The sequence below is a fragment of the Mastomys coucha genome, chromosome X (assembly GCF_008632895.1).
Source record: "Mastomys coucha isolate ucsf_1 chromosome X, UCSF_Mcou_1, whole genome shotgun sequence".
Classification (NCBI taxonomy): domain Eukaryota; kingdom Metazoa; phylum Chordata; class Mammalia; order Rodentia; family Muridae; genus Mastomys; species Mastomys coucha.
Window position 1 is genome coordinate 137451121 of NC_045030.1, and position 23325 is coordinate 137474445.

The window sequence follows — 23325 nt, forward strand, 5'->3', positions numbered from 1 at the left end:
TCTGGGTCTGGGTCTGGAGTTGGGCTGGGATTGGGGCTGGAGTTGAGGTTGGGTCTGGGTCTGGGTCATGGGCTTGGTCAGGGACAGACAGATGTGAGTTGGAGCTTTGTGTAAGTAGTGAGTTCTAGCCAGGAAAGGGCTACATAATTAAACTCTTTCTCCAAAACTGAACCAAAAACGAATGAACAAGCAAACATAAAACTCCTACCAGGGGCAGTGGCATATACTTTCCTTCTGAACACTCATGAAGCAGATTCTTTTTTGTGAATTTGAGCCCAAAGGAAACGGGTAGATATGGTGTCATTTGGCTTTAATCTCAGTATTCAGGATGTAAGAGCAGCAGAGGCAGATCTGTGCCGGTCTACATAGTGAGTTCTAGTTCATCCAGGGCTGCATGCTAAAACCCTGTTTCCAAAAGCAAACAAAACCAAAAAAGGTAAATCTTAGGTTTTAAGATTAGTTTAGATCTATTCAGTGCCAAAACCAGGAAAGCCTTAGGCAGTGCCTATTAACTATCATGTTAAGCCCTTGCTAGGGTCTTAATGTAACTATTTTTTGAGTGTCATGTAGTTAAATCTTAGCAAGTTCAGAAACATAGTCACAGTCACCTTAAGACTTAGCTTAATCAACCTAAGTTGATTAAGATGTAACAGAATGTAGTTAAGGCGTAGGGAGGGTCACCCTGTAGTTAAGGGTCAGGTTGTATAAGGTTTGTGATAATGTTTGTTTTATTTTTAAATCTCTGTCTGTCTCTTTGTGTTTAAGAGTCAGTCAGTTTAAGGTTTTAAGGTTTTGATAGTATTTGTTTCATTTATTTTTTTTTAAAAGAAAAATCACCTTTAATCTCAAGGTATAGAAATAGTCACTCTGTCAATTGCTATATAGCCCATTTTCATTTTTCCAGATGTTTAAGAAACTGTAATTCTTGACTCATTGTTATCTACAAATTTAAGAAATGATAGATTATCTTGCCTCATGTTTCCAAGGTTTCAGACCATTATGGCTGCACACACAAACACACACATACACACATACTCTTAAAAATAAAACAAATACCATATTTGTTTTATTTTTAAGAGTATGTGTGTATCTGTATGGTATTTGTTTTATTTTTAAGAGTATGTGTGTATGTGTGTGTTTGTGTTTTGGTATTTGTTTTATTTTTAAGAGTATGTGTGTATGTGTATGGTATTTGTTTTATTTTTAAGAGTATGTGTGTATGTGTGTGTTTGTGTTTTGGTATTTGTTTTATTTTTAAGAGTATGTGTGTATGTGTGTGTTTGTGTGTGTAGGTATGGGCACATGAACGCAGGTATTTGCAGAGGCCAGCAAAGGACATTGTATCTCTTCAAGCTAGGAAACTAGGAACCAAAATTGAGTCTTCTCTAAGAGCAAAAAGTAATCTTAAGCTCGTGCTGTCGCTCCAGCCATGGACTTCATTATATCCTAGTTACATTTGGACGTATACCTTATCTATCTAGCTTTAGGGCTTAATAGGGTTCTGGCTAGACCTAAACTAGGTTTATAGACTACCTCAGCCTTAAATGGACTCTAATATTTTAGTAGGCCCAGGTCCTGCCTAGAATTCAATCCGCCTTGATTACATCTTAACCAACTATAGGCTTTGATAAGTCTTAACAAAGCTAGTAATAAGCAGTAGTCAGGACTTACACCTGATTCAGGCTGGTCAGAACCCTGCTAAGCTCTGGCGAATGTCTGTTTTACCTTCATTCTCAGTCCAGCAGAGCTCTTATCAGTCACAGTACAGCCAGATCCTTGAAATGGCATTAAGCATAGTTTAGTAGAAGTCAAAACTTAGTTAAATTTAATTGTGTCTATATGAAGCTTAGGACTTACACAATGCCTAAGACTCCTTATGATCTAGTTAAAATCTAGTGAACTCAGTAAAGACATAGCCGGATAAGGTACTAAACACATGTATAATCTGCTCACACTATCATTCATCTTGTCTAGAACCTTAGCATTGTTCAGGCTTGTCAAAAATCTTATTCAAGTATGGCTGAAACATAGGTCTGCTTAAAAGCTAGATTGCTAGGTTAAGAGCTCTTTAGAGTTTACGTTAAACTAGGTAGTTATAATTGCTAGACCAAGCTTGGTTAAACTTAGAGCCTAGGATCATGTTGGGTCTAGTAAGAGCCCCTGTATTTCTAGCCAGCTGGTAAACTTTGTAACGCTCTGATCACAATCTATGTAAACCTCAGTGAGGGTCTAAGATGAATTAAGTTTGAGGTACAACACACTTAAGTCCTATTAGAGGGCAGTTCAGAGTCAGCAAGTGCCTCAAACTAGTTAATAACACAGAATAAAATCCAGTTGAAGTCTAGGCGGGGCCTCAGTCTATATAAGTATTATTGATCAGAGCCCATAGAATGCATAGCTAACACCTAAGTCTAGTTAAGGTTAGAGATCACAGTTAAGCCCTGGCCAGGGTCTAAGTCCTGTTTAGGTATATAGAGAGAGTAGTTAGACTCTGCAAGAAATAAACCTGTTTCTGGTTTATTAACAGTTAAGACATAGTTTGGGCTTCAGCCTCATTCAGATATAATTTAGTCTAATTTTGGTTTTGTCAGGGACTAAGCTTAGTTAAGGGTTAGTTAGAGCGCATTTAGAACCTAGCTAGTGCAAAAGTCTCAGTCCTAGTAAGCTCTTTTGAGCACAAAAGGCTAATTTAGGTCTAGTAGGAGCCCAGACAAACCCTCTCTCAGGAAATAAACCTATTAAGTGCTATTCATAATGTAATTAAACTGTTGCAACTAAAAAAATGTAGTTTAATTCTCCTCAGAGTTTATTTAAAGCCTCAGGAGTTCATAAATACAGTTTAGTTCTCTTAAGGGTTTAGTTAAGATTGTCTAGGGACTAACCCTCATTGAACTGCAAGTAAATCTAGCTGAGTTCTATATTGGGCATAGCTCTAGTTATGGGCTAGAAAACAGGTAAAATATTGCCTGTGTCTGAGCCTAATTTAGCCCTATCTCAGTTAAGTACTAGTTTCGGTGTAGCCAGATGTTAGTTAGGGAATAACCTGAGTGTGAACGTAGTGATTACTCAGATATAACTAAGTCTGTTTAAGGTATAGATAGGGTCTCACCATAAAACAAGTTTTAATTAGGGGGCTACTTAAAACCTAGCTGATACTTATACCTAGTTTAAATATAATTAGAAGCCATTTGTGATATAGGCAATGGGGGTAGAGGTAAGCTTAGTTTAGTCTAAGTCAGAGCCTAGTTAAGCTTAGTTAATTTCTAGTTCTAACCTAATTATGTCCTAGGAAAGCCCTAGAAACCACATAGTACTATTGAATTTACTTTAGACTTAACCAGGGTGTAGGTGTAGCCACAGTGTAATTAAGCCTGGTTAACTTCTAGGCAGAGGTTCAGTATAGTTTAAATGTTAGAGTTTACTTAAAGCCTAACTAAAAACTGAGCCCAGGTTAAGTCTGGCCAGAGCCCATAGAAGGCCTACTGAGAGCCAAGTTATACTGAAAGTATATTTCATAGGGCCTCAGCACCATTGAGATCTGTCAGAAATGAGGGGGTATAGTTGAAGTCTCATTGTAGTTCAGAGCAACCTAGTTTGGTTTCAAATACACTTATATGATGTTTTAGGTATTAAAGGGCATGTGTCAGCTTTTGATATAGTTGAGTCTTCTGTAGTGCCAAAGAAAGACAAAGTCTAGTTTAATTCTAGTACTGCCTCACAGAAGGATTATTCTTTGGTCTATACTTAATTGACATGCAGTCAAATCCTGGTAGTACTTGCATAATTGGAGACTGACTAAAGGCCAAATGTTAAGTTTTAGGAAGAAACTATTTATGGCAGGGCCCACACCAGTGACTGTCATGAGAACATAGTGACAACACAGTTAAATCTTATACAAGTTTTTTTTTTTTTTAAGCTTAAGAATACTTCGAGATTAGCCATCTTGATAAGGGCCTTACTGAGTTAAGATTAAATTGTAACATCATTCCGGCCCAGTTAAAACAGTCCAGTTAAAGTCTAGGCCGGGCCAAATTCCAACTAATACCTCTGTAGGGAATAAAGCTAAGTCTAGTTAGAGCTCTAGTTTCTATTAAGCCTTGGCAGTCTTGCTAGAATATAGCAAGGGTCTATGACAATTTTAAGGGCTAGTTAAGTACCTTAAGAACTAGTCAGCCACTGAGAGTCTTCCCTCGTCAGGGCAGAAGCCCAGTAAAAGCATCCTCATTTCAGCTAAGGCCCAATAAGGCTCAAGCCGAAGCTTCAACAGGTTCTATTTAAGTCTAATCTGAACCCAAGACATTGAAAGCCCTAGCCAGCCCTATTAAAGTTTGACTAGGATGTAAACATAGTTTAGGCTGTTCAAAACCCACTTTAATCCCACCCAGATCTAAATCTCAGTTGAGATCTTGTGAAAACTTTGTTAGTCCCTGAGCTGGGCTATAAATCTAGAGAAGGTGTTGTGTGAATCTCTCTGGAATAGCACTCTGACATCAATGATCGTGGAAGAGGGGAGCTGTCTTCACCGGGGAACTGAAGCCAGGATAGTTCCAGAGCAGCCTCTGTGCCAGGTCCAGTTTGCATTCTTATTTTACACTCTAAAGCCACAAGGTGGTGTGAGCAAGCAATTGCTATTTTATGGAAGTGTACCTGGCAGTCAGCCTTTTGTTTTTAAAAAGCAGACTTTAAAGCTGACAGGTGTAAAGCTTTGGTGGCCAGGTTGTTAAGGGCAACAACTCATTGTTTCAACTCATGATTTCTTCAGGTCATTCTGTTCCAGGTGGCAAGGGAAATCATGCTTGGAACTGAGCAGTACAAATAGTGCTTTAAGGAAGTCTCATAATTGATCTTTTTCTGCCTTATTCTGCTTCATTTCCCCTTTTTCACTTTCATACTGCCTTAGGAACTTATTTTGAAGAAACGGGTTGGTATTCCTGGCAGATCATTTGTAGTATTTCTTTTTTTTAATTGTTTTCACTCGAGTTCAAATAAACCTGGCCAGGGTGTTCGTTCAAGATGCATGGTCCTAATAGAAGTCCCAGCATTATTCTTAGATGAGGCTCCATTAGCAGAGCCAGCCAGGTCCCGTGCTGTCTATATTGTACTTCTTTGCCTTCCATTTCTACCTCCTAGCCTTAATCCTTTCTAATAACCTTTTGGCATTTTCCCATATGAATTCTGACTGACTGGCATAAAAACAGCAGCCCTCATTTAAATGCACGAGGATGCCTTCCCTTTCAATGGTAATCAAATCTATTCTTCCGCTGATTTTTGTGGGGGGAGTCATTGCTGTCAATAAATCTATCTGATTTTTGCAGAGGGACTGTGCTTTCCTGAACCACTGTTAAGTCTTTTTTTTTTTTGATTTGAGTAGAGAACTGGCTATGTTGAACTTGTTGGATTACTATTGTGGCCACCCTGGTGGTCACAGACCCTGTCAGAACCATTCCCCAAAGGACAGGTTAAAAGCACAAGGTTCTCTTATTTCTTGACTTATAAGAGATGTAAGAATTGCTTAACTCTTGCTTCCTGGGAACACACGTTAAGCCTGGGGCCAAGAATACCAGTTCACAACTGTCTCGTGCATAGCAAGTACAAATATCCCAGGGGCTGGCGAAGTGTGTACCATTACGAGCTCCTGCTCTATTAACTTGTGTGGTACAGCCCTTTTCATTTCCTGCAGATTGGGTTTCTTTCTATGACCTGAAAACATATCCCATTTGTGTGGTTAGTTAGGTTTTGGTTAGTCATTCCTACTCCAGGATAGGTAGCCTAGCCTGCACCACATCACGCTTGGCAGTCCTGACCTAAAGACGGGCCTGTTCCCTAAAGGAGGTCATGGCTGGCATTTACTATAGCCAGCATTTTCAGACGGAGACCATGGGGACAGAATTAGTTGGCTTTGTCTTGTTTATCTTTGTCTTGTTTACAGACCGGTTCAAGGGCCATGTGTGTGGTGTGGGTGGCAACGGAAGGGCTTAAAGTCTTAACTCTGTTAACCTGTACCATCACAATGACTGGAACCAACCATACGGTTCTTAGGGGGGTTCTTATGCCTATGCCTGAACAACCTAACCCATCCTGAGGTCCGTGGCTTTTCCACACAAAGAGCTTTTCTATAGTCAGTTCCTGTATTATTCCTCCCAGCTTCCCCCTCAAGGCCCTTTATGGCTTTAAATACTTGTTCCTCTGTGGAGGTTCCCTTTCAGGCTTAGTGAAGTTAAGGTGTAGCCAAGCTTAAGCCTAGGTAAATCCTAACACAATCCAGTTAGCCTAGTCATGGGTTGTGCCTCATTAACATCTATTCAGAATATGTATAACACCTTTCCAGGATACAGAACAGAAAGAGAAGGCCTATTCAGAATCTAATTTCAGATACTCAAAGAGTTTGAGCCTGAATAATCGTCTTGTCTTTTCTTTGCTTTTCCTTTCCTTTCCTTTCCTTTCCCTTTCTTTCTTCTTTTCTATTCTATTCTATTCTATTCTTTTCTTTTCTTCTTTCTCTCCCCCTTTCTTTTTTGCCAAGGTATCTTAGTTAAATTCTAATTAGAGGCTAGTTAAGGTCTCACAAGAATAGAGACAAGGTAAGGTTAAACTAGGACCTATGTCTATGTAAGGCCACTTACATCCTATTCATGGTCTCAGTCAAGTTAAGATTTAGTGATGACTGTAGTGTTCAAATTATTTCAGGTTGCCTAAGACTTTCTTCATCAAATGACAAAAATCACGAATCCTGTAAAAGCTTTAAACCCTGGAAAAAAGGATTGGCTAGCTACTTCAATTGAATTTTTTATTTTTTATTTATTTTTTGCCATGAACTTTATGGCTTACAAGAGATCTTTTAAAAGTTATCTCACTTGATGACTATACCACCCATGGAGACAGGTGCCCTCACTATCCTCAGTATATAGAAGACAAAACACAAATTTACAGAAAGTTACTTCTTTCATTAATGAATACCAGTGAAAGAATGTTTGTGTATCTTGAACTCAGATCGTACATATTCATGTTTTACCTAAATTGTTAGGGTATTTTCTCACACTTAAAAATTGTCTAAAGTACAAAGGTTTTAGTTGCTCAAAGTGTTATCATATTTATTTCTGATAAGGACTGAGAATCATGGCAAGCCTAAGTGAACTGTCAAGGTAAGGAAACATTTAGGTTTGAACCTAAGTCTCTCTGTCTCCAGAGTCTGCCTTCCTTAAAAAAATATTCTCTTTCCTCCATCCTATCTTATTTGCCACTGTCAAATACTTCTGTATATGCCTGTGTGGCTGAGGTTGCTATGCATTAATGGATCAATGATGTTTGCATTTATGTATTATTAGAAATATATCAAGCACTTATCAGTTTGTATTTATATTAACACTACTGCTTCAGTATAAGTTTACATGTCCAATTGTTTGCTGTTTCACTATGGTCATCAGAGCTGATATGGCAGTAGATGTAACTTTCAGCCCTTCTATTTACTGTGATTTGGGAAGGGACACAGAAGACAAATATGGTTTACTTCAGTAACTCTTGGGACAGTTACTGTATACCTCCCTGTATAGTAATGTTCTAGAACCGAAGAGAAAGATCCAGGTGTTCTTCGTTGACACTGTGGATTCAGCTGCCAGAAGGCACTAAAGACTTGGCTTGCCTTTTTCTGGCTGTGCCATTTATGTCACCTCCTGTGAGCTTTACCAGGGGTGACAGGCATTTCTATTAAAAAGAAGTCTGTACATAAATATAGCTGTATCTTCCACTATGTTATCCTGAGGACAAAATAGTTGCCACCCCTGCAGAATGGAGCAGATTCTGGCTTAGACGGCAATGGTAGCAGTATGCCAAGCATGAAGTATCCTGTTCTTCTGCCAAATAAATACCAGCTTCCCCTTTAGTGGTCCATTTAAAAGGACAGTTTTTATACTTCTTGTGTGGTGGTGGCAATGGGGAAAAGCTTTTAACACAGGCAATTAGTGGTACAGTGGAAGAGGCCATTGGGATTTACTTTAGGTCCCAGATACTTACTTGTACTGTAATTTTCCTCTTTTGTGTCATTATGTTCCTGTAGAGAACTGTTAGGTGTAATGTATCATGCAAGAGGAAGGCAGAGTGGCTTGAGAAAAAAACAGCTGATTTATTCCACTGGATAGCCTGGCTATTCAACTTGTATTTTCTTTCTTGGAGAGACTGACAATGGGAATCTTAGTCTCTGGATATTCACTTGGCAGTTCTACATATAGGGTCTATACATGCTTTTATGATTTTATTCTAATAGATTAATGACATATATTGTTAGATTTTGAAGCATTGGAAACGTATCTGCCCTAACAAGATATTTAGAAGATTTTCCCCCAAAGATTAGAGAGTTTGCAGTTGCAAGCCATGGAAAGAGCAGCAAATCAGGTTCCAGCTTCTACCATTTTCCAGCTGGGCACCTTGGATTGTTTGGCTTATGTGGATTTTTATTTTCTTAAATACATAGTGGAGATATAGCCCCCATCCCTCATTACCCTATTGACCTCATAGTAATTTGAAGATTCAATGAGATGCCACATGAAATACATTTGGGTTTTCACTCCCTCATTTGTGCAAGAAAAATATTTGTCTGATAGGACTACTGTAGGTTAATGTATATGAATGTGCTTGAGGATATGGATCCCAGAAGGAAGAAGCCGTAAAGCCCTGAGATGAGCTACTGAGTGGAGTTCTGGAATCATACTTGAAGCCACTAAAACCAGAAAGGCACATTCTTAGCAGATGGTGCAAGCACATTTTCAGGCAGAGAGGAAGCCTGTATTGTCTCTGATCATTCCTGTTGGTAAAATGGATGAATGCAGTCTCTCTTGGCCGGCTGGCATTTACAGAAAGAGAAAGGCAGCCAGAATTCCAGGGCTCAGTTGTCTATGTGTCAAGTGTGTTCTTGAAGCTCAGGCAGGAATGGTAAGGGGTAAGACGCAGCTTTTTCTCCTTGTCATTTGAGCAAGCCCCATAGGAATATTGGAAAGTCTGAACTAGTTTTGGTGAATTCACCTTAGACATACTGTAAGATGCTTTCATTATCTAGAGAGTGTCTTCTCCTCACATCTTTATCAAAGCCTGAAGTCATTACCTGTTTGTAGATGAATATACCTCTATTACTTCCAGGTTTTATGGGCATCTTAGTAGTGGCCAGGATACACCACGCCTTACTTCCTGGATCCCGGAATTTCCATAGCACAAACAGCTAGCATCTGTAAGGCACTTACCATGAACTGGAAAACATTCTAAACTTCGTGAATTAAGTCATGCAATTTCCCTATACACTTTATCCTACATATAAGAAAATTAAGGCAAATCTAGCTTAGGGAAACTCTGCACTTAGTAAAGTTAGGATGAAAATACAAGTCTGTTTGGCGCAATATGTTATCCTTAGAGTCACTGCTATCGTTTTGATATCTGCTAAATAGACTATTTTTTTCTCCATCGAAAACCCTCACAACTTTTCTTTTTCCCTCTTAGAAAGTTGAGGGAAGAATTAGGAATAGAACCTTTTTTTTTTTTTATCACATTCAGTAATGTTTTTGTTTCCCTCATTTTTCGGCCCTTTCTCCTGCACTTGGTACCATTTGAAGGCCAAAACTGTTTCTGGAAGTATTACATCTTTTCCTGGCTTCTCTGGGGACTCCTACAGCAGCTAAGCTTCAGAGATGAGGCTGTTGATACTTCCCCAAGCCAAGATAAGGTGTCTGACCCCATGGTTGAACACTACACTGAAAAATTGTGTGCCTGACTAACACAATGACAAAGAGATGTTTGCAAACTACTGTTTGTGGCAATGACTAAGTTGTTTTTCTACAAGGTAAGCAAGAGTCTAAGACTGTCTCTGCAGCAATGAACAGATTAGAAAGGGGAGGAAAGAAATGTAGAAGAACTTGCTTTAAGCTGACTCCAAGGGGATCCCTACTCCTTCATTTGTTTTCTGTTATTAATCTTTCATATATTTTTTCAAGAAGGGGCTGTATTTAACTCTTCAGTTCCACACTTCTTTCCATTTTCCTTGATAAATTAAAGATAGCTCATAGACATTTTGAATGTCAGATCCTATAGACTCACTGTATGCAGTTGTTTATAAAGGCAACAATTTCTAACTTTATAATATAGATGCAAGGGCAAATCTTGTTGATTATTTTCATTATATCTCCCAGAGATGTTCCTGCTATATCAAAATGATGGGGTAGTTTTTTTTTTATTATTAATCATTCCATTTGTTTACATCCCAAATGATATTCCACTTCCTGGTTACCCCTTCACCACCACCCGTCCCACACTTGCCCTCCCCCTTGCCTGTATGAGGGTGCTCCTCCACCCATCCTCTACCAACCCATCACTCCAGCATCCCCTTATGCTGGGACATCAAGGTCTCCTTGATGTTTCCCTGGACATGGGGAGGACAAAGAGAAGATATGAGTGTCTAGAGTATTTTTTTTTAAATAACAATAATTTCTTATTCATTGTTTGAGAATTTCATACAATGTATTTTGAACACATTTACCCTCTCAACTGCTCCCCTTACCACACTCAAAAGCCTCTCATCCTTTCCCATCCAACTTTGAAAAGCTCCTCATTCTCTCCCACTGAGGTTATTTATTTACTTTTCTTCTTTCTTTAATGAGTGCAGTTTGTGTTGAGCAAGCCCTGCCTGGGCTTCAGTTAAAGTCCCAGTAAAGAGGATGGGGGAGGTATAATCCCACCACCAATTGAGGAGCCATTAACAGAAGTGTTGTTTATTTAAGTATTTAAATGAAATGCTTGTGACCAAATGGTACTATAGCACTTCAGAAGAGAGAAAAAAAAAAAAAAAAAAAAAAAAAAAAGAAAGAAAAACGAAAAAAAGAAAAAAGTCTATTTGTGAATCTGGAACTAGCACCTGTATTCACCAAAGGCACATTTTAATCACTCCCATATAACTACCTCTGGTCCACTTGGATATGAAGTAATTTACCTTGTCTGCTGCTGGGGAGCTTATCCACTATAAACATGGGCCTAGTGAATTCGGATTTCTTTGCTCTTCTTTTGTCCCATTGTTCAAAACTTGTTGCCATTTCCAGATGGAAGTAGTACCAAATAGCACACTAACACTCAGTGGAAGAAAATGGTGGCTTTTCATTAGTCATGCTGATGAAAGTGAGACAGAGATGCAAAGACTCCAGTTCTCAGTCAGCTAGCATCACCTTTGTTCTAGCTCTTTTTCCAGCTACTTATAAGAGGCAGGTTATGCCACGTTGCATCAATTAAAAACTATCTGATAATCAGGACCTCTTGTCATTGCATTGACATGAAGTAGAGATCCACACCAGGCATTGGAACCTTCTCGTAATGTTATGCTTCATTTCCCTCCCATTAATGACATGCTGGTCAAACAATGTTGACAACACTCACTGTTGTTTTAAATTTCATCTAAGTGAAATGATAGGATATATACTATACTTCTACATTTCTGGTTTCCTTTTACTTTCTTTTACATGTATTCTGGTAGATGTCCTTTAATTTGGGTAGATACTTAGTAGTAATACTACAGGTGCATGGGACAGAGGTAGACTTAGCTTTAGTAGATACTATCTAGTAGCTTTTCAAAGTAATTGTATAAACCAACACATTTACCTACAGCTGTATGTGAGTTCCAGTGGCTCTGTTGTTCTGTGTTTCTTATAATCAGTCCTTTCAGATATAATTATTCTTGTGGGGTTTTATGTATGTCCTTATGGATTGAATGTGCATTTGTACGATGAGTAAAAGTGACAAATGCCAATTTGTGTGCTTGTAGCTCATGTAAATATCCTCTTTTATGAAGTAGTAGTTAATTTCTTTTGTCTTGATTATGATATTTACATTGTTTTATTCATTTATAGGAGTCTAAAAATATATGCATAGAATAGGTATCAACCTTCTATTGGGAATACTTTCTGAATATTTTTCTACCTTATAATTGATCATTTTACTCTCTTGAGGTATCTTTTGATAGATGAGAGCTTTTTGCTAATTTAGGGTATATGTGATAAAGTTTTGGTTCCCTAAGATCACGAAAGTTTTCTCTTGTGGTTTGAGCTACACAGGGTTTCTCTGTGTAGTCCTGGCTGTCCTGGAACTCTCACTCTATAGACCAGGTTGGCCTCAAATTCAAAGATTTGCCTGCCTCTGCCTCCCAACTGCTGGTACTAAAGGTGTGTGCCACCACCTCCTAGGTAACATGCACTACTAGAAATAGGGTAATTAATGTTTTATTTTCTTTAAGATTAGAATATTTGAGTTACTCTTGTCTAGTTACTCAGAAAATACATACTTTGTTGTGACCCTACTGTGCCATAGAAATCTAGAACATATATGTTCCTCCTATTTAACTTCATTTTTGTACCCATTAGCTAACCTTTTATTCCTCCTTCCCTGTGGCCACTCCTATTTTCTAGTAGTCAGTAGTCTGTAGTCAAATTGAAATTTTTAGCTTCCATATATGAGAGGGACTATGCAATGTATATCTCCTTTTTTCAGGTTGCTATCTGATAGTATACATGTTCCTTAAGAGACCTGCTTCTTTGGATATGCTTGTATGTTTTAGAATAATTTTGCTCAAAGTGTCCTTCAAAAGTAGTCTTGAGTTTATGTCCTTCTGTGTCCTTCTCACATCCAATGCTAGGTACCTTTTTGAGGAGTGTACCTGTGTAGGGAGAACTTCCTGTCCAGGGACCAGCCTAGACCTCAACTTATTCCAGGTAAGAAAAACTGCCCATGCATACCCCAAACATCCATTATGCTAGCCTCCTACAATTACCAACAGCTATGCTGAAATTTCTCATTCTTTGGTAGTCACCCTCTGCGTTTGGTCCAAGCTTTATCTTTAACCTCTGCCCAGAAAGCAAATGCCACAGAAAAGAAAATGCCAGCTACTGTCAGCTCACATTAGAGAGTTTGTACTTGCTTCTACCCCTTTCTGATATCTTTAAATCTACTGATTTTGTGATTTGTCCCTCTTAGCCCATCTGCATGTATGTTATATTTTTTTGGTTGTTGCAGGAGCATTTGTGGACTATTTGAAAGCAGAACTCCAGAAATCATTTTCTAGGACAACACCTTTGTCCACCTTGACAGGTGAGTAGCTTCCAATCATTTAGAGAAATTCAGAACACCATAGGACAAGAGCAAACACACACATCTTTGAAGCTCCATGAAACTATTGATTATGACACAGACACCATAGGATCTACTTCTTTCCACCAGTTAGTATTAGACACAGTTAGCTCATAATTTAGCTGATTTCTAGGGATAGCAAGTGAAGGAACATTCTCAGTTCTATTCCTGTTTGGGAGAATGAGATGTTAGCTCTGGACTCATTAAAGCAAATGTCTTAGCATAGATACCCATATATGTGCCCTTTGACATAAGTCTTTGGAAGTTAGTCCTGGGTTAACTTCTATTCCATACCATGTGGCTGGCCATAAGTTAGATAATACCTAATGATTTTCAGTTTTTCCAATTGTAACTTTATAGAATTATTTTATTGTGAGGATTAGATGCACTAATGGGTAAAATTGGTTTCTTGGTGCTTTATATATAATAGGCTTTCCTTCCACAAATTTGAGAATTTGTTACAATGTTATAGGCATATCATCTCATTTGACATGCTTTTCAGGTAGGGGATTGATTCTGTTTGGTTACTTAAGGAAGGGTGACAGACAATGAATTGCACAACTTTTAACACTAGCAATCAATGGAATCCATCAATTTCATATTCTCATATAACCTAGAACTTTGTAAAATATAACCATTGATACCATCATAGACAGTTCACTTATATGTCTCTAATTACTTCTCATTTTCCTAGACACAATTATTCTCATGTTTTTTTTGTACCATAAATTTTCTTGAATTGTAGATGAACAGTTTCCAGTGTGTACTCTTTTATATCTAGTTTTTCCACTAAGTATAATACCTTTCATATTAATATGTGTCTCTATTAGCAATGTACTTCTTTTTTATTTATGGTTAGTGTCCTACTGGGTGAATATTCAACAACTGTCTAAATTTTGACAATTGACACAATCCCCAAATATCATCAATGAGTTTCGTGGCACCACTCGTTTCTTACCATAATTGGTCACTACCATAATCAAATTAACATGCTCATTTTTCATTTAAATCAATGGAGTAAGCATTGCTAGCTCCACAGAATTCAGTATCATCAAGAGACCACTTGCTGTAGCTTTTTAGTAATATTTTATCTATTGAGAAGATGGCTGAGATATGGAATCAGTGTCAGTTCCTCTAAGAGTTGGTAGGCTTATTGATCATATAGCCTAATTAATAAGAATAAACGAAGAGCTTTTACAATTCACTGCACTCTGCCATCTGTCCCGAAGATGTATGACAATTGGAAACTATAACAAATTAATATTTAAAAACACCAAAACATTCATATATAAATGGTCATGAGTCAAAGATACTAATAAAAACAGTTAAAGACTCTGAGTGATGATATATCCTTTCTCAATAGAGGTGTTTAGGAGAGATATGCAAACCACCTATTTTATGCTAAAATCCCAGAGCAAAAATAAATATCATGGGAAATCCAAAGGAAAAGAGAGGCACTAGATCCTTATTAGGGTGTGAAAAAGGAAGAACAATAGCCAGAAATCTCACTTAACCTCTTGGATGAGTCTTGGTAACTATACCCTGTAGCTATAACCTGCAGTGTGAATAAATGGTCAAGGATATTGATCTTTTTTTATTTGTCTTTTTCTATTATTAGATCTGATTGGCTGTTTTGTCTTGGAAGTGACAATCTGGTGGTGATTATAATAGGAATAGCCTACTAGTACAGACATTTTGTGAGAGGTTAACCAATATCACTAAAAAGTTTTGTGGCTAGACTCTGTATTTGATCACCATCATAATCACACTACCTGCCTGAGCCATGGAATCTGTGTCAATCCCTGCAATGGTTGCTGGGCTCATTGATTGTGTAGCCCAGCTCATAAGAATCGCTGAGGAATTGTTACAGTTGATCGGGCAAGAACAAGTTCCCTCCGTGCAGCAGAATGCTAGACCAGAAGAGGAAGGAGCAGCTGCGCCTCCTCCGGATGAAGATACCCTCCCGGATCTTGCTGATCTTTCCGACTTAGAATCAATCCTTTCAATAAAAGAAGACGAAGACCTAATCATTGACATGGATGAAGCTATGATAGATATCAACGAGATATATGAGGATATACTTCCTGCCATAAAGGATGATGCAGAAAATGAGTGAGAGCCAGTACATGAAAAGTCATTTTTTCATTTTTTTCCCCTAGGCTTCAGCAACAGCTGTTTTATTCTACTTCAGCATAGTTTCATTATTAAAAACTTTTAGATTAGGTAAACCTTGATTTCTCTTTGGCAAAATCATTTTTTTCTTTGTTTTAATTCAAAATACTGGCTTTAGTTATATAGTGCTTACTTTACTTGTACTATTAGGATTCTTCATGATAAGACCAAATAATAGCAAGGAGAAGAATCTACCAAAGAATAGACATGAAGAACTGATGAACTCTACCAATATTCATATCAGTGTCACTGCTCTGTGATAAATAGAAATTCTAAGGGTAGTGTTCCCCAGCATGATATTATGATGAGTATTTTCTCACAGACAGCACAACATTGGCACATTGTGTCTTAAAGAGGGAGGTTTTTATGGCAGAGTAAGGTAAATAATTCTGAAAGTGCAACGTCTACCAGGCAATAAAAGTATAGAAAGCTTTTCCAGATTTTCCGGGGCCAAACTTTTGAGAATTCTGGGGTCAAGATATGGAATGAAAGACTGATGATGGGTTCCAATCCACACATGTTGATGTGTGCTGAAACTATTGTTTTGCAATATTGTCCTCTGATGGACTATTGAAGCTTGTACCAAAAAGCAAAGAGAGAAGTTCTAGAATGGCAAGACGGGGTCTAACAAAGACTTCATCAATGGAAAATCAAGAGCTTTTGTCATCAGCCTGGAGCAAATGGTCTACAAGGGGAAATGGACAGTGTATATCTTCTTGTGTATAAATGAGTTTAAGATAAATAAATGGGAGGCTTAATGTGATAGGACCGTTACAACCTTAACCTAGCAATATTTGTTATTAAGAGGTAGAAAGATAAATAAGATGTAGACTGGTGTTGAGGCACAATAACCCTCTACATGTCAGAAGGGTGAAGTATAATACCTGAAGCACCCCCCACACTGAAACAGAGATCAACTAAATAGGTGTGCAAGAAATTCACTTATTATACCAACTTGGGCTGTCCAATCCTTTTACTGCTATGGACAGGCAGTATGGCCTTTTTATCAGTTTACATAGAATCCTAAATCATATCATAGTTAAAAAGATTAATAGGGCATTTAATGCAGATGAATTCAGAGCTAACTAACATGGCAGATACATGACAAAAGCACACACAGAACACATGAGAATTATGTCAAAATGTAATTAGTGGGGTTAATTGTATATTACAGTAGGTAGTATGCTGTAATACCTTGCTACAGTAATTTTAATAAGCAAACCGAATCTTATTTTCCAAGTATAGAAAAGATTCTAGGTACACAAGTACAGACAAAGCAGCAAATAGGTGATGCACTGAGAATTATCCTAATTTTGGTTAGGAGATTGTAGATTGCAAGATTGGAGAAAGGGAGAAGAAATTATTTTTCCATGCCAGGAGGAAATGTTAATGAATAATAATAATTATTATAATTAGTGGAACAGGTAAGATTATTTCTATATTTACAAGAACATTTACCAACAGTAATAAATATATACTGCCACCAGGGAAATTTGAACTGTAGGAGATAGGGTATAATTTTCTGCCAAAATAACACTCAAATTATGATTAATTGAATGAAATCAGGCCACCAGTCTACTATAAATTCTATTTGGTGAGCAATTTGCCTGCAAAAGGGCAAATGATGCTCTGCAAACCTGAAAAGCACACTAAAGGGTAGATAGTAATCAAAGTAGAATTCTAGAATGTGGGCTTTGTAACCTTTCCACAATAAACTAGTAAGACTTTGTTAAAAGTCATAGAGCATAAACTACCAATAAACTCAAACAGATCATAACAAGAGAAACCTGGAAGTCTACTCTAGACAAAGCCTTAAACAAGTAATGGACAGTGTTGTTTTTAAACATCAGGAAAAGAAGATGCTGCAAGTTCTTCATATATGGACCTGTTTTGCCTATTGTATTTCACTATTTGCCTTGATGGTATAATTATGTGCACTTAAGAACTGTTAAGATGTAACTCTATTTCAAGAAATGGACTGTTGGATCAAGTATGTTTGCTGTATGAAACTGGATTAGAAATAGAGTTAAAAGTGACAAGGAACAATCTTAGCAATAAGAAAAGCCTTAAGAACAAGAGCTAGTAGGGAACATATTTTCGGTAGGGAGAACATTTTAAATTGCTAACAGTTAACATAGTTGCTTGAGATGGGGTTACTTCCCAAGTGTGTTCATTTACCTGTGCCTTATGAAAATTAGCCAATTGTAAGATATTGGCAGAAGTAACTAGTTGGTAATTGATATAGATTAAGTAGATAGTGAAATTAAAAGGAGAAATACTAATAAATATGTTTATTGGATGTCTCCAATTGAGATGTTGACTCTCTTCTAGAAGACTGAAGTAACTAGTCCATTATCCAAGTAGCCAAAAACAGATTTTGTATGGCATAGAGAAATAGAGAGAGGACAAGGCTCTATATTCTGAGACCAACTGAAAGGTGTTAAAAATCAAGAAAGACAGGCTGGTAAATGGCACTGAAGTACACAGTACAAATCTTCATTAGCTGAAGTAGAAGAGCTGCTGACAGTATATACCTGTATCTTTACATGTAACCATTTCTTCAATTTATTAGGTTATAATAATCACTTATGATCTTTATTGACTATTATTCCAAATGGTTTAATAGTTTTTTAAAAGAGATTTTAGCTAATAAAGTTTGATTTAAAAGCCAAAATACTTGTACTCACCTTCAATTAACTTGTAGTAAATTTCTAGTTACCGAACTGCTACAAAAGGATTCTGCTCCACGGATATCACAAAGAAAAGTCACTGAGAATGTTGCCCCAAGAGCCTGACTGTCCACTGACTTGACAGATGGTCTCTGAGAAGTTCGTGAACATGGTTCTTCATTGGTAAAATGAAGATTACACCTTTGCTGCTTGCTTACTTTAAATGATAGAAATGAAAAAACCAAAATGATACAGTTTTGGAAACCTTTGGCATGTGTGACAATTGGCTAGAATATATGAAATTATGACATTTAAGAAGTCATTCCAAGCTGGGCGGTGGTGGCTCACGCCTTTAATCCCTGAGAGGCAGGTGGATTTCTGAGTTCGAGGCCAGCCTGGTCTACAGAGTGAGTTCCAGGACAGCCAGGGCTACGCAGAGAAACCCTGTCTCGAAAAACCAAAAAAGAAAAAAAAAAAAAAGTCATTCCATACCAATGCCAGTATAAAATCACCCGAAGATTGAATTCTTTTGTTGTTGTCATCTTTGTTTTTTTGAGACAGGGTTTCTCTGTCTAGCTCTGGCTGTCCTGGAACTCAGTCTGTAGACCAGGTTGGCCCCAAACTCAAAAATCCACCTGCCTCTGCCTCCCAAGCACTGGGATTAAAGGCATGCACCACCACTGCCTGGTGAAGATTGAATTCTTATGTAAGGATTATTCAATAGTCTGCACCTGTTTCTAAGAGACGAAAGCTGTCTCATCCTACTACTTTATATAAAAATTGTATGTTGGAATTGGCTTTTGTTTAATTCTTTCACCAAATGACATTCTTTTGAAGAGCCCATTAGAATCTGAGTAGGAATGCTTATGAGGAAAAACTACAGTGAAAAAATCCTTTAGAAAGGAGTTTGCAACCCCATAGGTAGAACAACAATATCAACCAACCAGACCCACCAGAGCTTCCAGGGATTTAACCACCAACTAAAGTGTACACATGGAGGGACCCATGGCTTCAGCTGCATAGGTAGCAATGGGAGGGGAGGCCTTTGGTCCTGTGAAGGCTTGATGGCCCAGTATAGGAGAATGCCAGGACAAGGAATCTGGAGTGGGTGGGTTGGTAAGCAGGGGGAGAGGGGATGGGATAGGGGGGTTTCCGGAGAGGAAACGAGGAAAGTCTATAACATTTGAAATGTAAATAAATAAAAATGACCAATAAAAAAAGAAAAAGCCCTTTAGAGAAGAATAATTTCTCTTCCACTTTCAGCCAAGATTTTGTTCCTGAGGGTGATATTGTACTTGTTTCTGTTCTCTTTGCATTTTCAAAATACCTAAGTGAAAATGAAATTATCTTAAGGGAGGGAAGGTTTATATGAGGTCATGGTTTCAGAGGGTCGCTATTAACAAGAATGAGGAAGGTACAATGATGAGAGCAGCTAGTCTGTGCTATTGGATGCTCATGCCTGGGGACCAGGAAGCAGTGACCATGGCCGGGAGAAGTAGAAAATAGAACTTCATGAAGCCAGCTTCTAGTGACCTACTTCTTACATCCAGGTGCTACTACCTACAGAATCTACAACTTTTCAAATAATGCCACGAGCTGGAGACAAAGCACTCAAAACACAATCCTGTAAGGAACAATAGAGCTTCAAGTCATAATATTCTGTCTCCATCTCTCGTAGTTTCATGCTGTTTGACAGTGGAAAATGCTTTAAGTCCAAGGGTCTCCTAAGTTTTAACAGTTGTAACATTGTGCAATAATTCAAGCTCGGAGTCTGTTCTCATTTTCAAGGTAGTTTTCTATGATCCTGCATCAAAATAAAATAAAAATCCAGAGCTCCATACTGAAATACAATGTTACCTGCATTCCCCCAAAGGGGAAATGTGGATATACCAATAAAGGATTGCAGTTGCAGCTACAGGCATGCAGCACTGTGCGCAGCTGGCTGTTCATCCAGGATTTGCTTTTTGAGTACTTCTCTCACTCTCATGGAGAAGTTGTTGCTCTTTCAATACCTTTGGTCTGGGAGGTTCCCCCCCATCCCTTCAGGAACCTTCTTTAGGGAATTAAAGACATTGGGGAAAACTGTCCTTTAAAACTGTTTCCAACAGTTTATGGGTTCTCAACACGTGACTCTCAGATTGAATTTGTTTCATAAGATGATGGCCTAGGACGCACTTAGACTAATAATTAGGCTGGGCAGGTGGCATAGTATGTAGGAATACTCGCTGTGTAAAAAAGAGAACCTGAATTAAAATCCCACAAACCCATGATGAACAGCTGGGCATGGTTGTACAGGCCTGTAACCACAGTGCTGTGTATAGAGGGGGAAGGGAGGATATGATAGGCAGGATGATTAGAAGCTTTTTGGCTGTCAACTTAGCTTGAGGTTCAGTGGAAGACCCTGCCTCAAGAGTATAAAGTGATGGAGTAGTGGAGTAGAACAACCATTGTCCTCCTCCGACCCCTGGGTATATGGATGAGTGACTATGCCTATGCCCACATACAAATACATCACACCTGTGGATGCACAAACTCAGACACTCATATGCATACATAAAAATACTATTAAATGTGTAGATGGGAAATGAAGAATCACAAGGGACAAAAACAAACTGAAAACAAAAATAAATGAAGGAAGGAAGGAAGAAAAGAAGGAAGGAGGGGAAGGAAGGAGGAAGGAAGGAGGGAAGGAAGAAAGGAAGGAAGGAAGGAAAGAGGAAAATAAAGGAACTACTGAGACAGAAGTTGTGGAATATGTCTGTGAACTCAATACTTAGGAAGAGGATGAGGTGTCTAAGGCCAGCCAGAGCAATACCACAAATACACATGTGTGTGCACCTTCCTACCCTGCCCTGCTACCACTACCACCACCAAAACTAAGGAAAAGAAAACATATATAAGAATAACGAATAAAAATTAATATGCTTTTCTTCTTAGTTTGTTAAGATATCAACTACATGCCTTTAAAGAATTTTTTAAGGTTTTTGAAAATTTCATTTATTTATTTATTTTCTGTCTATGGATATTTTGCCTGCACGTATGAATGCATGCCTGGATCCCACAGAAGTCAGATGAGAGCATTGTATCCCCTGAAACTGGAGTTAGAGATGGTTGTGTCACCATGTGGGCATTGGGAACCAGACCTGTGTCCTCTGTAAGAGCCAGAAATGTCCTTAACCACTGAGCAATCTCTCTAGCTCCATTTCCAAGGAATTTGAGTGGTTTTTGTTTATCACAAAAATTCTAAATTCACTTGCCATAGATAATATAGTGAAGATAACATTAGATTTCATTTATTTATTTGTGTCCAAAATAGAAGTTAGCCATATAGTTTCATAATATCCTATATGAAGAGAATTTTTCACTGTAAAATCATCAGTGATCAAGTATATTCATATCATAATATAAATTATGAAGATAATTATCTTTACAAGTTCTATGTGGCCAAATACTCTAAAGTTAAAATTGCAAAATGTATCCAAACAAGTAGGACTGGTGTTTAGCCTGTCTGTTCTAAACACTGAGAAGAGTACTTGGCAAGGATTTGTTGGATGATAAAATGCTTTCCTTTCAAAGAATGAGGTGACTACATTTTGGTAACAGAGAAAATACACAAAAGCTGTCTGCATCACAGATGAATGAATGTATGAGGCCCATACAACCTACACATATGTTCAAAGTGCTAAGTGTTAGAAAACTACTGAGTCTTGCTTTGATGCTGTAGACACTGGGCACTTTAAACTTCCAGGAGACAGAGATTATTATCTCAGCTTACCTCTTTCTGGTGATATTTGATTGCCACCTTCAGCTTAGCCAGGTCATGGTACTTCTGTGGGTCAAGTTCTTCACTGTGGTCATCTCGATGGTTGAGGATGATCTCCAGTTCTCGGGAGCTCCGAGCTTGGTCCAGCAGGTCCTTGGCAAAGAGCTTACATTGTTGGGAGAGCTCTTCATACTCAGCCTTGAACTCATTTTCTACCTTGCTCAGCTCCTTGAGTTCCCAGCCCAGCCGGAAGGCTGTGAGGATGGGGTCCTCGCTTGATAAGGCAATGAGCGAGGGGCTTGCCAGAGCCTTATATATATTCAGTCGAGACCTTGAATGACGCAGACTGTCTACCTCTGAACTGGATACACACTCCACACAGTTGCAGCGGATCTGGTGGGGTCTTGGGATAGTGACCCGCTTTTGGACAAGTAATTTGATGATTTCGTAGTTGTTGGTGTGGGCTGCCAACATGATGGGAGTGATGTCTGGTGTGAACTCAGAGAACTGGGTGTCCATCATCAGAGTGGGAACCTACACACGTGAAATGAGAAACACAGAGGGCATGGTTATAGTTAGAAGCAGGAAGGAGCATCCATTGGTAATTCAGAAACTGAATTTTCCTTTCTTTTGTGACTGCTCTCCCAAACAGTTAGTGTTTGTGGGCTGATGTGTTCTTGGCACTTTCCTAAGCACGTTACTCATATTTACTCATTTAATATTCACAACAACCCAGTTGGTAAATATTCTTCCCATGGGAGGAAGCTGAGAGAGGTTAATGGGCGTACCAAAGATTATGTAGTTTTCAGCAGCAGAGCCAAAATTCAAACCAGGTTGTGCAACTGTTGAGCTCAGCTCTTAAATTTATGTTAGGACAATAACTAACAGAAGAAGGGAAACAAAGAAGTAGAGGATACTGTTCCTGGCCTTTTGGAGCTGACTTGAACAAATCATAACAGTTCCATAACAGTCCATAACAGTTCATGGTGTTATATGTATAGTTTTAATTGAGCAGTTGAGAGTGCTGGAATATTGACTTGAAATACCAAAGACAGGCAATCACTCTGAAGATCACACAACTAAATAAAGCCATAATGGTAAAAAAGAAAAGTCTCTCACAAATGGTATTGACTTTTGCATATGGAACTTTAGGAGACTAAAGGGCAGGGCTAATTCAATTACTTCTAGGTCCAGGAAGTTAGAAAGAATTAGGTATTGTCAGGAAGAAGTAATACTGTAAATGAGGAATTCCAGGTGTGGGGCAGCATCGACAATGGCAAAAGGACCTTTGATAAAACTGTTGTCTCTAGGATCTGACGTTTGGTGGAAATGGTGGCTATAGCTAGAATGTACAGAGTTCTTTATGTATTTGGGAGCACATCCAAAGAAGTGCTGAAAACCTCATCAATGAATTAAAACAGCCTTTCAACTTGAAAATATATCTTTGGGGACTTAGTCTGTTTTCATGCCAATAAAGAAAGCAAGAAGATCTGGGGTCACGGATCAGTTAGTAGAGTACTTGTCTAGCATGCACAAAGCTTTGGTTTCAGTTACACAAATCTGAATAGGGCGGTA

The 23325-nt window shown here is 38.3% G+C and overlaps 2 protein-coding genes across 4 annotated transcripts in view; one reads left to right on the top strand and one right to left on the bottom strand.

The window, feature by feature from the left end:
* Positions 1–17987, top strand: part of Trpc5os (TRPC5 opposite strand) — a 19295-nt gene extending 1308 nt beyond the window's left edge. For both annotated transcript variants that reach the window (XM_031368959.1, XM_031368960.1), the window contains exons 2-4: positions 12656–12731; positions 13033–13107; positions 14765–17987. In XM_031368959.1, the coding sequence (XP_031224819.1) occupies positions 14930–15262 (333 nt within the window). In that variant the 5' untranslated portion in view covers positions 12656–12731; positions 13033–13107; positions 14765–14929 and the 3' untranslated portion in view covers positions 15263–17987. The remainder of the gene's footprint in view (positions 1–12655; positions 12732–13032; positions 13108–14764) is intronic.
* Trpc5 (transient receptor potential cation channel subfamily C member 5) overlaps positions 1–23325 on the bottom strand; it is a 280600-nt gene that overhangs the window by 78134 nt on the left and 179141 nt on the right. For both annotated transcript variants that reach the window (XM_031368947.1, XM_031368945.1), the window contains one exon: positions 21763–22284. In XM_031368947.1, coding sequence (XP_031224807.1) covers positions 21763–22272 — 510 coding nt within the window. In that variant the 5' untranslated portion in view covers positions 22273–22284. The remainder of the gene's footprint in view (positions 1–21762; positions 22285–23325) is intronic.